Source organism: Tamandua tetradactyla, chromosome 1 (assembly GCF_023851605.1).
Source record: "Tamandua tetradactyla isolate mTamTet1 chromosome 1, mTamTet1.pri, whole genome shotgun sequence".
NCBI lineage: Eukaryota > Metazoa > Chordata > Mammalia > Pilosa > Myrmecophagidae > Tamandua > Tamandua tetradactyla.
In genome coordinates this window covers 23296672-23311460 of record NC_135327.1, presented here as the reverse complement: position 1 = coordinate 23311460, position 14789 = coordinate 23296672, and the positions used below count along the sequence as shown (strand labels likewise).

General features: G+C 44.2%; 1 protein-coding gene across 2 annotated transcripts in view; it reads left to right on the top strand.

Moving 5' to 3' along the window:
* Window positions 1-6: 6 nt before the first annotated feature.
* Window positions 7-14789, top strand: part of FKBP1A (FKBP prolyl isomerase 1A) — a 73247-nt gene continuing 58464 nt past the window's right edge. Inside the window, exons 1-2 of one of the 2 annotated variants that reach the window (XM_077112251.1) lie at window positions 7-165; window positions 247-294. In XM_077112251.1, coding sequence (XP_076968366.1) covers window positions 129-165; window positions 247-294 — 85 coding nt within the window. In that variant the 5' untranslated portion in view covers window positions 7-128. The remainder of the gene's footprint in view (window positions 166-246; window positions 295-14789) is intronic. The other variant, XM_077112245.1, reaches the window with a different exon arrangement.

The following is a 14789-nucleotide window of genomic DNA, read 5'->3' as shown; positions in this document are numbered from 1 at the left end:
GCAGGGCATGCGGGGGCGCGCGCGTGCACGGGCGACGCGCCGAGGGACGAGGCAGAGCCGCCGAGCAGCCGCTAGGTCTGCTTTTGGTCCACGCCGCCTGTCGCACAGCCGGTCCAGCGTCCGCCGCCATGGGAGTGCATGTGGAGACAATCTCCCCCGGAGACGGTGAGTAGCCGCGCTCGGCTGTGCCGGAGTGCCGTCCGCCGTGCGCATCCGCTTACCGTGCCCGTCTGTCTGTCTCCTCAGGGCGCACCTTCCCGAAGCGCGGCCAGACTTGCGTGGTGCACTACACGGGTGAGTCGTGGGGGCCCGCGGGGTGGGGATCCCGGGCCGCAGTTCCCGGCCTGTTGCAGTCAACCGTTACGGCTTGGGAACCGGAATCCGGGGCATGGCGGCGGCGAGGCCCGCATGGACCGAGGCTAAGAGGCCTGGGCTGTGTCAGCTCTAGGGAGGGGTCAGCCTCGGGGCAGCGTCGGGCCTGCAGGACCCGGGATGGTCTGAGCGGGTTCTTGGAGCTTCGACCGCTGGCAAGACGTTAGCTCGCACATCATTAGCAATTCTGGCCATAGTGCTACCGTTTATACCCACTGCAAAGATGGGGAAACTGAGGTTTGGCGAGGCGAAGTCCCTGGCTCAAGGTCACACTCTCAGGGACGGGCAGAGCGCTGGCCAGGGTCCATTAGGAAAGATTTGTACCGTTTCTGTGTCCTGGTTGACACCCGATCCTCTCTTCTGGCCCTCAGTTTGGTGGAGATGAGATGAACTAGGTCAGTGTCTTCAGTGCTGTCCGGCTTCCTAAGTAGTTGCTTTAGGTCAGCCTTGTTTTGGAGGGAGTATATCTTTACAGACGTTCTCCTTTTCTTACTTTTGAGCCACTTAAAAACCAAATGTCAATGTTAGTGATGGCCCAGGATGGCAGAAAGCTGCACATGTAATTTAACGCCCCACCCCACCCCCTAGCTCTTCTCGGAGTAAGAACTTTTCTCCTCCCCATTTTAAAGATCTTTAGTTTAAAGATTTGAAAATCCTTAAGGGTAACAAACGGTAATGTAAACTCAAGGAAATTTTAGAACCCCAGCCAGAATTCAACCATCGGAACCTTCTGGGACCATCTTTTACTCCTTGCCCTTACACGGTCCTCCTGGGTTGGAAGAGGGGAGGGAAATGACAGGGGATTGAGCAAGTTAAGATTTGGGGGGCTGTGCGCTCTTGGCTCAAGGAGTGAAGAGTGATTGGTGCTGCCACAGTTGTTATGAATAACCTTCCCTCTCCCTTGTCCTTCCCCTCTCTCCCTGTTCCCACCCCTTCCTCTCCTCCTCCCTCCCCCCACTTCCTTCCTCTCTTTCTTCTCCTCTTCCTCCTCCTCTCTAGGGGTTGTAGGAGTGAGCACTTCTGTCAGCGCTGCTCAGAAATAATGTCTCCCCTTATTTCCTAGATAATGAGGGCAGCCCTCTGTTGATTAAAATGACTTTTTTGAGAAGGGAAAAAGGAAGGAAGAAAAGCAACAAACATTCTCTCCTCCTATGTCTTCTTTCTCTGGTTCTTCTCCTTGAGAAGCAAAGGGGGCAGGGAGTGGGAAGGAGTTAAGGACTAGAACCTTAAAAAGGCTGCCAAAGAGAAGGTTTTGAAACCCATCCCGTAGGGAACAAGCTGGGATTGGCCTTTTAAGTAGCTGTTCTTTATAGGCCACGGTCAGCACCTGAGCCTAGGAGGTCCAGTGAGGAAAGGCTTCACAAGAACGTGTTTTGAAGTGGTTTTTGATCAGTGGGATGAGAAGGTAACCGTGGTCTTTTATAAGGCAGAAGCAGTATGCTACATCCTGGGCTGAGTGGGCAGTTCACTTAGTTCCCATAGCAGCTACTTGGGATGGAGACTAGGGCTCAAAGGTGAGGTGCTGACTTCTCCTTCCTCTTCCCAATTTGTAAGTAACGCACTAGGATGTTTGGCTGCATCTGTCCCATCCCAAATCTGTGCCCATCATCTTTGGCTCATCCATTTTCTGGTATTGCTGGCAGGTCTGGACACCAACACGTAGGCAAAACCATATTTCCCTGCACCTCTTGGTGAAATGTCCCCACACATCATGTCTGGTGCCTTTTCCTAAGGGAACAGATGCTTGTGGGACCCAGAGTGCCATCAGGGCTTCCAGGGCCTCTTTTCCAAGTTTGTTTTCCTCGAAGGTGGCACCCACCTACGTGTTCCCAGAACAGCAGCAGGATGCTAGCATGCATTAGGACAAAAGCTTTCTTCTTAATTCCATTTTTGATAAGCCCTTTAAAAATTGCTTAGTGAAAAGCCAGCACTGCCTCATGCTCACAGAATAGGCAGGCAGGCAGGCGGCTGTGTTCCCATGGGTCTTTGCCACCAGCCTCCCAGGAAGAACCTGTTTAAGACCTGTGGGGGCGTGGGGGGGGGCTGGTTAGGCACTTTGAGATCTTATCTGTAGCAATTAAGGCTTTTAAGTCACTGGGAACAGATTCCATCCTGAGGGAAAATCATGGGGGTGGGGTAGGGGATTTGTGCATCATAAAGATGGGAGGAGTGTCAGTGTCTTCTAAGACAGGACTCCAAGGAGGGGAGAGATTTCTTACATCTCTAGGTCTCATCTCTTTCTCTCTACCTAACTTCCTCCTGCTACAGACTTCCATTTTTCTGTTTTGCCCAACTGTTAGATGGCGGAAGTGCTCCCTCGCTGTCATGCCCACTTTCTCTGTCTTCTTTTGAGAATTTGGTTTACTCTGCTTGGCTGTGCATCTCCACTGGTTACAGTTCCTGCGAGGGAGAATCTGATTGACCCAGGTTGGTGCTGGGTGAATACCCTTGAGGTAGTCAGCTCTACCCAGGTGTCCATTGTTGTTGGTTTGGGCACAAGTCCAGAGAAAGAGGGATGGGAGAAGGTCAGATCCCCGCTCAGCCACCAGAGGTACCACAGCACAGGTTGGCTTGCACCCTGTGAATGTTTTAAATGCCAGTAAAACAAGGCTACTGCTGGTTGCCAGTGGTAGCCTTGATGCCACTCTCAAGACTCCCTGTGGTACCATCCATGGTATAGCAGAGTATAGTATGAGCAAGACCTCAAAGAAAGGCTACTGTCACTTCTTTGTGCCAGAAAGGAAAAAGGAAACTTTGCTGTAGCCAGCAAAGCACCTCCTGGTAGCATTACAGACATGGGAGTGGGAGGAAGGAGGTGGAAAAATAACCTGCCAAATTAGTGCCTTGAGGTTCAAGGGGAGTCTTATGGCCCCCTTCCTACCTCCAGTACAATCAACATCTTGACTGGTGGGTTTGTCCTGACATCAGACATGGCTAGGCTTTTGTCCTTTTTACTTGAAACCATGCACCTTCCATTTCGAGAGCAGCTTCAAGCAGATTGAAGGAATTTCTTTTTTTATCCTCTTTAAGTAGCTGAAAGGGGGTGCAAGGGTAGTTGATTGGTAGAATTCTCACCTGCCATGTGCGAGACCCAGGTTCGATTCCTGGCCCGTGCATTTTCCAAAAACAACAACAAAAAGCGAAAACAACAACAAATGGTGCTGCAATAATGGGATGATCACATGGAAAAAAGAATGAAATGTGACCCCCACCATATAACATACGAAAAAAAGGTAGCTGGACATCTTGTCTTTGGAATAGGGTTAAGTGATCCGTAGCCTCCTGGTTTCTGACTAAGAAAACCTAAGGGTCCCTCAGTTTCGTCTCCTCAGGCAGTCCAGTTGGAGCAGTGCTGAGGCTCTTGGGGCAGGTGTGGCCACGTTCCTGCAGCTCCCCCCTCAAGCCTTTTTTATCTTCAGTCTTCCTTCTTGACTTGGTTCCCTCTACTACCTTGCTGGCTGTTTCTTAGTTGATGATGGGTGTCTAGAGGAAAGCTCGCTCAGTAGAGACTCTTCAGATACCCAGCCTCCCACTTTGAAGCAGACAGGGTTGTGACAGGACCGTTTTTCCTTCTTCAGCCACATACTCGAGTGCCAGCAACAAGCCAGGCACTGGGGACATGGCAATGAACTAAAAAACCCTGTTCTGATGGAATTTACCTCCTGTTGAGGAGACTGGTAGCACGGACGTGTGCAGTGTCAGGTTTGTGTGCAACGTCAGGTAGGTGGTGAACAAGTACTGTGGCGACGTTAAGGCAGCATAAGGGAGGGGGTATTGCTGGTTTAGGGAGGATGGTTGGAAGAGGCCTCTGAAAAAGTGACATTTTATCAGTTTCCCAAAGAACTTAGGGAGTGGCTGTCTAGGGAAAAAGAGTTCCAGGCAGAGGGAATAGCTAGTGCAAGGGCCCTGATGCTAGTGTGCTTGGCTGTTAGAGGAGCAGCAAGGAGACCGTTGTGGCTGGAGTGGATTGTATGAGGGAGGAAACTAGATGAAGTGGGTGTGCCTTGTATGATATAAGAATATTGGCTTTTTCTGAGTGAAGTGAGAGCTGTTGGAGGATAATGAGCAGAGGAAGGTCACAAGCTGACTCAGACTTTCGCTCTGGCTACAGTGTAGAGAATGGACCGTTGAGGTCAAGGACAGAAGCATGACCCTGATTGTACCCTGGGTGTGTGGACTGAGTGGACCCTGGCATGTGCGCAGTGGGAGTGCTAGGTAGGCAGTGATCTCCGTGGAGGATGTGGGTCCTTTGCTGGGCCCTCCTTGCCTGGGCTCCTTTCCAGAGGCCTGGTGTGATGAGGTCTAGGCAGAGAAGCCCATCCCCTAGGCTCAGATCTTGCCTCTGCCATGGAACAGGCTATAAGAGCTTAGACACCTTGTCCCAGTTTTCTCACCTTTTACTTGCTGTCTGTAAAAATGAGAGTAATTGTGCCTGTTATGAGGAGTTGCGGGGGGTGGTAGGAATGGTTTAGAGCTGGAGGCAAGCGTGTTCTAGGATGCTGTCATTCTACATACTGTTGAGGCTCCCTGTATCCCAGGCACTGGATGAGGTATCACCCCCCTTGTCCTTTGCCCTGCTGATACCACCTGTGGTAACTAGAGTGGGAAAAGGACAGGGACTTTGTCTCTGTAATCCAGCTCCCAGGAGTGGCCACACTTAGATTCTAGAATAAATTGAGGATCAGTAAAGTTGAATGGGACTGAAACATCCTCCTCCTGTTTTACAGATGGGAAAATAGGCATCTAGAAAGGAGAGTTGGATCTGAGTGAGGATTCATTTTAAGGCAGGCTTGCAAGTTGCCTGTAGAATATATTAGCTAAGAAAGCTGCAGTAGTACTCTTAAATTTTGACACCAAGGGAGGTTTTGGGTTCGATTTTTCATTTTTTTATTTTGTTGTTGTTTAGTGTGGGTGTGAGGGGGGCAAGTTTGGCCATACCAGCTTGGCTGTGTGAGCAGAAATCTACTGTGTCTGGAAATTTGGAAAAGTCTGTGTAACTTTTCTTTAAAAATATTATTTTCACCTATTTCCTATGGAAAAGGCCAGGGGTATTATGGATAACTTAAACATGAACTTTCTTTCTGCCTTTGGCATAGTGTTTGTCCATTACCCCCCCCCCCCCCATTTTTTTGTTTTGTTTTGTTTTACCTACCAAATTCAACTGAGTTCCTGCATTCCTTCCCCAGGTCCCTTTAATTTTGACCAGGTTAATTCTGGCAAAGAAAAAGTAGAAGAAAGAAAGGGAGAGAGAGGGAGAAATAATCAGCTTCTGAATGCTGCTGTCTCTGATTTGATTACCTTTACTCTCTTCCCAGGAACTCTGCCCTGACCTGTCTTTAATTCCTCATAACACATCAAGCCTTTCATCCTGTGAGGATCTCTGCCCCTCTACCTAGATGCCACCACACTGCCCCCACTCCCCACTACATGGTAGGCTCTTTCCTAGTCTATAGCTCAATTTAAATGATACCTCCTAAGGTGATATCTCCTCTGACCCCTGGCAAAAATGGCTCTTGATGCATGTAATTCTCTACCAAAGTGCCCATCAGTTTTCCTTTTTAACCTTCATCACAGTCAGGTTGTTTTCAGTTACACCTTCCACTCTCCTAACCTGACCGTAGGCCCCAGGGGTTAGGCTCACAGTAGTGGTGGTTACCAGGGTCTCCCCATCATGCCTGGCATGGAGTAGATGCTCAGCAGGTGGCCAATCAGAGCCTGACACTAGACTCTAGCTGGGATGGACAAAGCCCACATTCTTGTTGTGACGGGTGTTGTCTATTTCCTTTAGGTGAAAAAGAAAATACTTACATTTGGACTTGGCTCAGTTTTTGCTCAGTTCTTGTAGATTCATCAAATTGTGACCGTTCCTTTCCTTTCCCTCTCACCACTTTACACAGGTCAGCACACAAAAACCTTCCCTCAGTCATTCAACAAATGTTATAGAAGCTGGGGGAAAGCCTCACCTGTGCCCTCAAGACATTTGAGTGGTCATTTGCAAGGGAAGTGCCTCAAGAGCAGCCTGCACCTGGGCTAGGAGAGAATGCTTCTTGGAAGAAATGGGTGTGGCCTTGGATGTGCCTGGCAAGTCAGGCAGGTGGGAGTGGCTAGCCAAGTACCTTTGATTTTTTTACAAGTACTTATTTAGCATCCATTGTGTTCAAGGCACTTTTGGGGGTATTAAGAATATTGGAGTGAACAAGAAAGTCCCTGCTTTCATAGGTCTTAACATTGTAGTGGGAAAGACAGACAGTAAACAAAACCAGTAAGTGAAAATGTATGCTAGCCCATAAGTGCTAAGGAGAAAATTTGAACAGGGAAGGGGCAGGGGAGGATTGAGATTTTAGATAAACTGGTGAATCCTTCAATGAGAAAATGCCATTTGAGCAAATACCTGAAGGAGGTAAGGGAGTGATCATGTGACCATCTTGGCAAGGGCATTTTAGGCATAGGGAAGAAGAAATGCTAAAGGTCCTGGGGTGGGGGTATCCCTAATGTGTGCGGAAGATAAAGGAAGCTGTGTTATTAGGGTGGCGGAGTAAGCTTGAAAGTAATCAGATGAGTCAGGGAGATGCCAGAGGAAGAGGATAGCTCTTAGAGAGTCTTGTAGGCTATGTGAAGAATTGGCTTGTGTTTTGAGTGAAATAGGGAGCCAGGGGAGGATCTTGAGTAGAGAAGTAATAGGATCTGACTTGTATTTTAAAGAATTGTCCTTCAGACTGCTGTTTCAAGTTTAGACTGTAAGGGAATAAAGGCAGAAGCATGGAAAACATGGAGAAAATTATAATACCCTGGAGGTAGTGGCAGCCTAAAACAGAGTAGTGGCTGTGGTGTGGTGGTAGCTGATTCTGTTCACATGGTGTCTTTTAATCCACACAACCCCTGCTGAGAAGTTAGATATGGCTCCAAGAGGTAAAGTACTTTGCTGGTTCCCTGATTGTTTCTGTGGCCCCTGAGAAGATGTCATGCTGCCTTCCCTACTATCTGTCAGCACAGCCCACCATGAGTTCGTGTAGCATCCTGTGAGGGGATAACCTTAAAGGTAGTTTGTAATAGGTACACTTTCAGGCTTCTGCTGCAGTAAGGCCATGATTTAGGTCGTTTGAACTCAGAATTCAGGTTCAGCTTTGCCGTCTAGCTCTAGTGTCTTTACAGGTTGTGGCAGACCACTGACCAAGGTACCCTTTCCCACCGCCACTCCAGAAAAACTGATGCCCATTCCACCTTTGCTTCCAAAACTGTCTTGGTTTAGATTGGGTCTGCATTTCTCAAATCAGAAGAGGGATTTGCCTGGGGAACTGTAGAAATAGTTCACAGTAAGAGCCAATCCACCCACTCCCCTTCTGGAGGTTATCATGAAGCCTTGAGTGACCTAGGAAGGCTTGGAATAATGACAGTTAATATTTGTTGAGTGCTTACTATGTGTTGGGCACTAATGCAACGTCTTTACATGTATACTCAATCCCTATGAGTGAGGTTTGTTTACTAGGCTTATTTTTTTACATATAAGGAAAAGAGAGAAGTAAGACTACTGGCCTGTAATCACACAGCTAGTATGTGCTAAAACTGAGTCTTGAACATGGGCAGTCAAGCTCCAGAACCCATGCCTTAAACCATTATACCTGATGGCCTCCCACCAAAGGTTAGAGGCATTTCCAGGTTACAAATGGGGAGCTTGTACCTTCTTTAGGTGGACATTCAACCTTTTGCCATACCATGGTCAAGAGGCTCTTCAGACCCCAATTCGGGAAGGTCACACTGACTGCAACCACAGAGGCCCAGAAATAGAGCAATGGCATAAGCTCTGGGTTAATACATTTTACCTATCTCAGTGCATAGAATCTTTTTTTTTTCAATTGACAAATCTTCACACACATACCATCCATACATGATGTACAATCAGTGGCTCACAATATCATCACATATTTGTTATTCATCACCGTGATCATTTTTAGAACATTCGCATTATTCCAGAAAAAGAAATAAAATGAAAAAATTTATATATCCCATACCTCTTAGCCCTCCCTCTCATTGACCACTAGTATTTCCACTTACCCAATATATTTTACCCCTTGTCCCCCCTATTACTTACTGATTTTTTTATCCATATTGTTCTACTCGTCTGTCCATATCCTGGATGAAAGGAGCATCAGACACAGGGTTTTCACAATCACACAGTCACATCGTAAAAGCTATATTGTTATACAGTCATCTTCAAGAATCAAGTCTGATTGTAAGCTCTTGCAGCAGTCACATATATTTAGGAGTTGTAACTGTTATTTCTAAATTCTGAGATACTGAGCTGTTTGTATTTAACCTGGTCATTCCCAGAAACTTCAGGTGATTATGGGACAACTGAGACTCAGAGTTAGAGCTCTGAAGCAATGAAAGTCATCAGTACCCCATACAGGAACTGTTTAGAAAGTTGAAGAAGGGATCAGACCTCAACGAGAGGAGTGGAGAAAGCTAATCCGGATAGGGCTAATGAGGTAGATCATAGTACAGGGTAAAGGATGATACCGTCCATATTTTAAAACTTCAGCTTCTCTGTGAGACCAAGGAAAGAGATGTTTATTTGGTGCAAAATTTATATTTTGGGTAGTGCATTACCTAATTTAACTTAAATGTTCAGTTTATTTGAACACCATAAGTACATGGAATCTTGAATAGGGTGAGAGATTTTGTTTGTTTGTCCAGGTTAGTATGATGCCCTGATGTATCCCAGAACAATTTGGGCAGTGAATCAAGTATTTACAAAGTCCTCTTAGGAGACTAGGGGAAAAGGAGGAAATATTCAGCATCCCCATTTGGAGAATTTCTGATATCCTCACAAGCAGTGAAGACAGCCAAATCAATAGGCCTGAGCCCTTGATCTTGGGGTTTGCCCCTTGGAAACTTATTCCTGCAAAGGACAGGCTAAGCCTATTTAAAATTATGCCTGAAAGTTACCCCCAGAGAACCTCTTTTGTTGCTCCGATGTGACCTCTCTAAGCCGACTTGGCAGGTGAAGTTACTGCCCTCCCCCACCTTCGTGGGACATGACTCCCAGGGTTGTAAATCTCCCTGGGAACATGGGACAGAACTCCTGGGATGAGCCAGGACCTGGCATCATGGGATTGAGAAAGCCTTCTTGATCAAAAGGGGAAAGAGAGAAATAGATAAAAATAGTCTCAGTGGCTGAGAGATTTTAAACAGAGTCAAGAGGTTACCCAGGAGGTTATTCTTATGTATTATATAGATATCCCTTTTTAGTTTATGGTATGTTGGAGTTACCTGAAATGGTTGAGCTGTGCTCCAGTAGCCTTGATTCTTGAAGACGAATGTATAAAGATAGAACTTTTACAGTGTGACTTTGTGATTATGAAAACCTTGTGTCTGATGCTCCTTTTATCCAGGGTAATGGAAAGATGAGTAAAAAAAATATGGATTAAAAAATAAATAATGGGGGGTAAGGGGTAAGATAATTAGGTAGATGGAAATAGTGATCAATGAGAGGAAGGGGTAGGGGTAAGGGATGTATGAGTTTTTTCTTGAGTTTTTTTTTTTTTTCTATTTTTCTGGGGTAATGCACATGTTCTAAAAAATGATCATGGTGATGAAGATACAACTATATGATATTGTGAGCCACAATTGTACACCATATATGGACAATATGTGTGCAAAGATGTGTCAATAAAAATATTTAAAAAAAGAATCAAGGCTACTGAAACACGGCTCAACAATTTCAGGGACTTCCCTCCACCCATTCCAATAAACCATAAACTAAAAAGGGATATCTATACAATGCATAAGAATAACCTCCAGACTAACCTCTCGACTCTATTTAAAATCTCTCAGCCACTGAGACTTTATTTTGTCTCATTTCTCTCTTCCTCTTTTTGGTCAAGAAGTCTTTCTCAGTCCCATGAGAACTCCCTCAATCCCCAGTCCCAAGAGTTCTGCCCCATGTTTCCAGGGAAATTTACACCCCTAGGAGTCATGTCCCACATAGTAGGGAAGGATGGTGAGTTCACCTGCCCAGTTGACTTAAAGAGAGGCCACATCGGAGCAACAAAAGAGGTCTCTGCAGATGACTCTTAGGCCTAATTTTAAGTAGGCTTAGTCTATCCTTTGCAGGGATAGCTTTCATAGGGGCGAACCCCAAGATCGAGGGTTCAGCCTAATGATTTGGTTGTCCCCACTGCTTGCGAGAATATCAGGAATTCTCCAAATGGGGAAGTTAAATATTTCCTCCTTTGTCCCTAGTCCCCCAAGGGGACTTTGCAAATACTTTTTTATTCACTGTCCAAATTACTCTGGGATATATTAGAGTCCTTTTCCCCCCAACATGATGGGGTCAAGAGGGGAATTGATAGGCTAATCATAAACGTGGCATGGCTTCTCTAGACATTGTATTTCAAAATTCAATATAAATCATTTGCTAGAGGGCTGCATCTGTTTTTATGAGGATGGTTCCCATCACGATTGTTGCAAAAACAAATTTTGGCTGCTTTTAGAGAGTAGATCAAGGACTGCTGTGATGTGATCTAAATGCCAATAAAATCTTCTTTCTCCAGACATAGAGTAGCCTCACCCACACACAGTTCACTACCAGTAATTTTTAGTGATTTTCCTTTATCGAGTCTTTCCGGTCAGCTAAGACATAAGAACAACCACCCTTTTTCTATTTATGCTTTTATGTCATTGATTTATACACTATTTAATTACTTCATCATATACTAAGTATAACTCACACATAAATTTGGGACCAAACATAGCTTAACCACCTGTGGAAAGCATAGAACTCTCATAGGATAAGGAAGGAGTGAGGATGAGCTGGAGACTGAAACGTGAAAGCATTTTGCCCATATTGGGGATGTGCAGACTGTGGGTTTTCTAAGAGTCTCTGGTAAAAATGGCTAAGAGAGCTGCTCCTGTATATAATGAGAAGAGAGAAGGGACGTATTTATGCCATTAGACCTAGGTCGGTATACCTGTTTGGGAATGTTCCGAGAGGCTTCTAACACAGACTGGCAGTATAAGGACAACTTTCAGTTTGCCTCCCCCTCCCTCCATTCAGCCATTGTACTTTTTTGGTCAGGGAACTCAACTGGCTGTTCAAAGTAGAAACCCTTTCTCCCTCCCTCAACTGTAAATGGCAAGAACTTTATTTTGTTTTGAAGGTTTGAGGCTTGGGATGGTCTGTTATTTTGATGTTGTTGTTTGATTTACATTGTTTTGTTTTATTTTTAATCATAAAACTTTCCTTGTTTTGATCTCTGAAATGCTGCCTATGAAAACCTCTCTGGCAGAGGTTGATCAGCAACTGAAAACCACATTGTGCCTCATGAGCTTTAACTGCAAGTGGTGAAGTACATTTTTCATCAGTCATCTTCCGTACCTGGTAGAGTGTATTTGGAGAGTTCCACCTTCCATGAAGCAGTGGACACTGGAAGTAACTCCATTTCTTTTGGGCGGTTCATGTGACTCTCCAATTCTGGCCTCAGTCTTAAACATTGTTTCTGTGACTTGGGCCAAACACCATAAACACAGTCCAGGGGCACTTTGTCTGCACAGCAACTGCTGGCCAAGCCTCCCTCTGCCTGGGCCCTCTAAACAAGAACACTTACACAGATGAGCCACAAGAAAGAGCAAGAGACAGATTTGAGACCCTTCCCCACACCCCTCTTTCTTTCTTTCTTTTTTAAAGCCCTCCCGCTGTTCCTCCAAGAATTTGAGTCTGTCACCTCCAAAAGAACAGCTGAACAGTTTGGGAGGAGACCCACGCCAAGGAGACATCAGCAGCCCTGCAGCTAGAGCCGGCACACAGTTGTAGCTTTCACTCCTTTCATGAACTTGTCCTTTCAACTGAAGACCTCCAAATTTTCACATTTTTCTCACTGTTAAGTAACTTAAAGTTGTTAAAAGTAAAGACTACCAATCTGGGATGGCCCTCAGATTGTTCTTACCATATAAGGAAGAAGATCTAAATATGGAAGCCTCATGCTTGTCCTGCTTGTTCTTAAAAATCATCCAAGTGAAGCAAATCCAAAACTGCTGTTGAGTGCCAGCATTGCAATTGCCAGGGATTGAGCTGAGTGCCACAGGGATGTAGAACTTTGAGCCCAGGTTTGTAACCTCAACCTGTACTCAGTCAAGAAAGACAGGAATTTATACATGAATTTGAGAACATGGAACTATCCCATGCAGTTTCTGGGTCGTGAGGTATGGGTTTGTGTATATTCAGAAATGAAGATAATTATGTGAATAGAATAATTCTGGTGATGTTTTATGCTAAGAAGTAACCTGTGGCACTTAAAGAATGTCAGCTGTCATTCTGTAATCTCAATTGCCTTCTCAACAGAGTGTACTTTTTCTAGGAAATTATGGCAGATCCTGGCACAGATATCTCCAGTGTTAACATAGGAGCAGCTGCTGAGAGACTTGATTGGCTGCTTGCTTTACCTGCTGCTTCCCCAAACAGGAAACACTTTTTCACCCATTGCCAAGTTGGGCATAAGAGATAAACGTATACCTGCCTTTTTTTCTTTTAATTTTTTTAAACATTTTTTTATTAGAGAAGTTATAGGTTTACAGAAGGTTTATGCAGAGAGTACAAAGTTCCCATATACCCCATCTTTTATGTTTTTAAACAGTTATTTTGAGGCATAATTGGCATATAGTAATCTGTGCATATTTTAAGTGTATAATTTCATAAGTTTTGATGTTTCTTTGTAAGTTCTCCCTCCTTTCCTCCCCAAGCAACCACTGTGGTACTTTCTGCTCTACAGATTAGTTTTCATTTTCTAAAGTTTTATATAAATGGAATCATAGAGTATATGCCTTTTTTGTTTGGCTTACTCCACTTGGCATAATTATTTTGAGATTCATCCATGTTCTGTTTATCAGTAGTTCATTTTTGTTGCTGATTAGTATGCTTTTCTATGGCTATATAATAACTTATCTATTAGTGTTTGGGTATTACAAATCTGTGAACAGTTTGTATAGAAATCTTTATGTGGACGTAGGCCGTCATTTTTCTTGGTTAAGTAATCAGTAATGAAATGGCTGAGTCGTGGGAGATATATATTTAAGTTGGCAAGCTGTTTTCCAAAGTGATTGTTCCATTTTCCATTCCCACCAGCATTTTCTGAGAGTTCTAGTTTCTCCACAGCTTTGTCAGTACACAATATGATCAGTTTTTATTTTTACCCATTCTAATCTGTAGTAGCAGTAGAAGTAATAGCTCCTTGAGGTTTTAATTTGCATATCTGTAATCACTGTAAGGATGAGCATCTTTTCATGTGCTTATTTTCCATCTGTGTATCTTTTTCAGTGAAATGTCTGTTCAAAATATTCTTTTTTACTGGGTTGTTTCCTTGAATTTTTAGAGTTCTTTATATATTCAGGATACAAGTCCTTTATCAGATATACGCCTTGCAAAGATTTTCTCCCAGTCTGTAGCTTGATTTTTCATTATCTTAACAGTGCATTTTGAAGTACAGAACTTATAAATTTTGATATTGACTTTGTTGCTTTATTTTTATGAATTTTGCTTTTTTGGCATCATGTCTAAGAAATATTTGCCTAACCCAAGGTTACAAAGTTTTTTATTCCTCTTCTAGGAGTTTTATAGTTTTAGCTTTTACATTTAGGTATATGATCCATTTTGAGTTAATATTATTATAGTGTGACATATAAATCCAGGCTTTTACTTTTTTGCATGTGGTTATCCACTTTGTTCTAGCACCAGTATTTTTTCATCTAAGTTTGTAGTTTTTATCTATGAAAGAGTCTTAATGTCCTTCTCTAGTGATTTTAACATCTGTGTCAGTTTTGGGTTCATTTCAGTTGATTAGTCTCTTCACTGTGGATCTTGTTTTCCTCCCTCTTTGCATGCTGGTCGTCTTTGACTAGAGGCCAGACCTTGTGAATTTGACCTTATAGGGTGCTGGATATTTTTTATTCCTGTACATCTCCTTCAGCTTTGTCCCAGAAAGGTTTTGTTCTAGTTTGCTAGCTGCTGGAATGCGATACACCAGAAACGGAATGGCTTTTAAAAGGGGGAATTTAATGAGTTACTAGTTTACAGTTCTAAGGCCAAGAAAATGTCCCAATTAAAACAAGTCTATAGTAATGTCCAATCAAAGGCATCCAGGAAAAGATACCTTCGTTCAAGAAGGCCGATGAAATTCAGGGTTTCTCTCTCAAATGAGAAGGCACATGGCGAACACAGTCAGGGCTTGTCTCTCAGCTGGAAGGGCACATGGTGAACACGGCATCATCTACTAGCTTTCTCTCCTGGCTTCCTGTTTCATGAAGCTCCCCGGGAGGCATCTTTCTTCTTTATCTCCAAAGGTCGCTGGCTGGTGGACTCTCTGCTTCGTAGTGTCACTCTCTCTGAATCTCTTTCTCCAAAATGTTTCCTCTTTTATAGGACT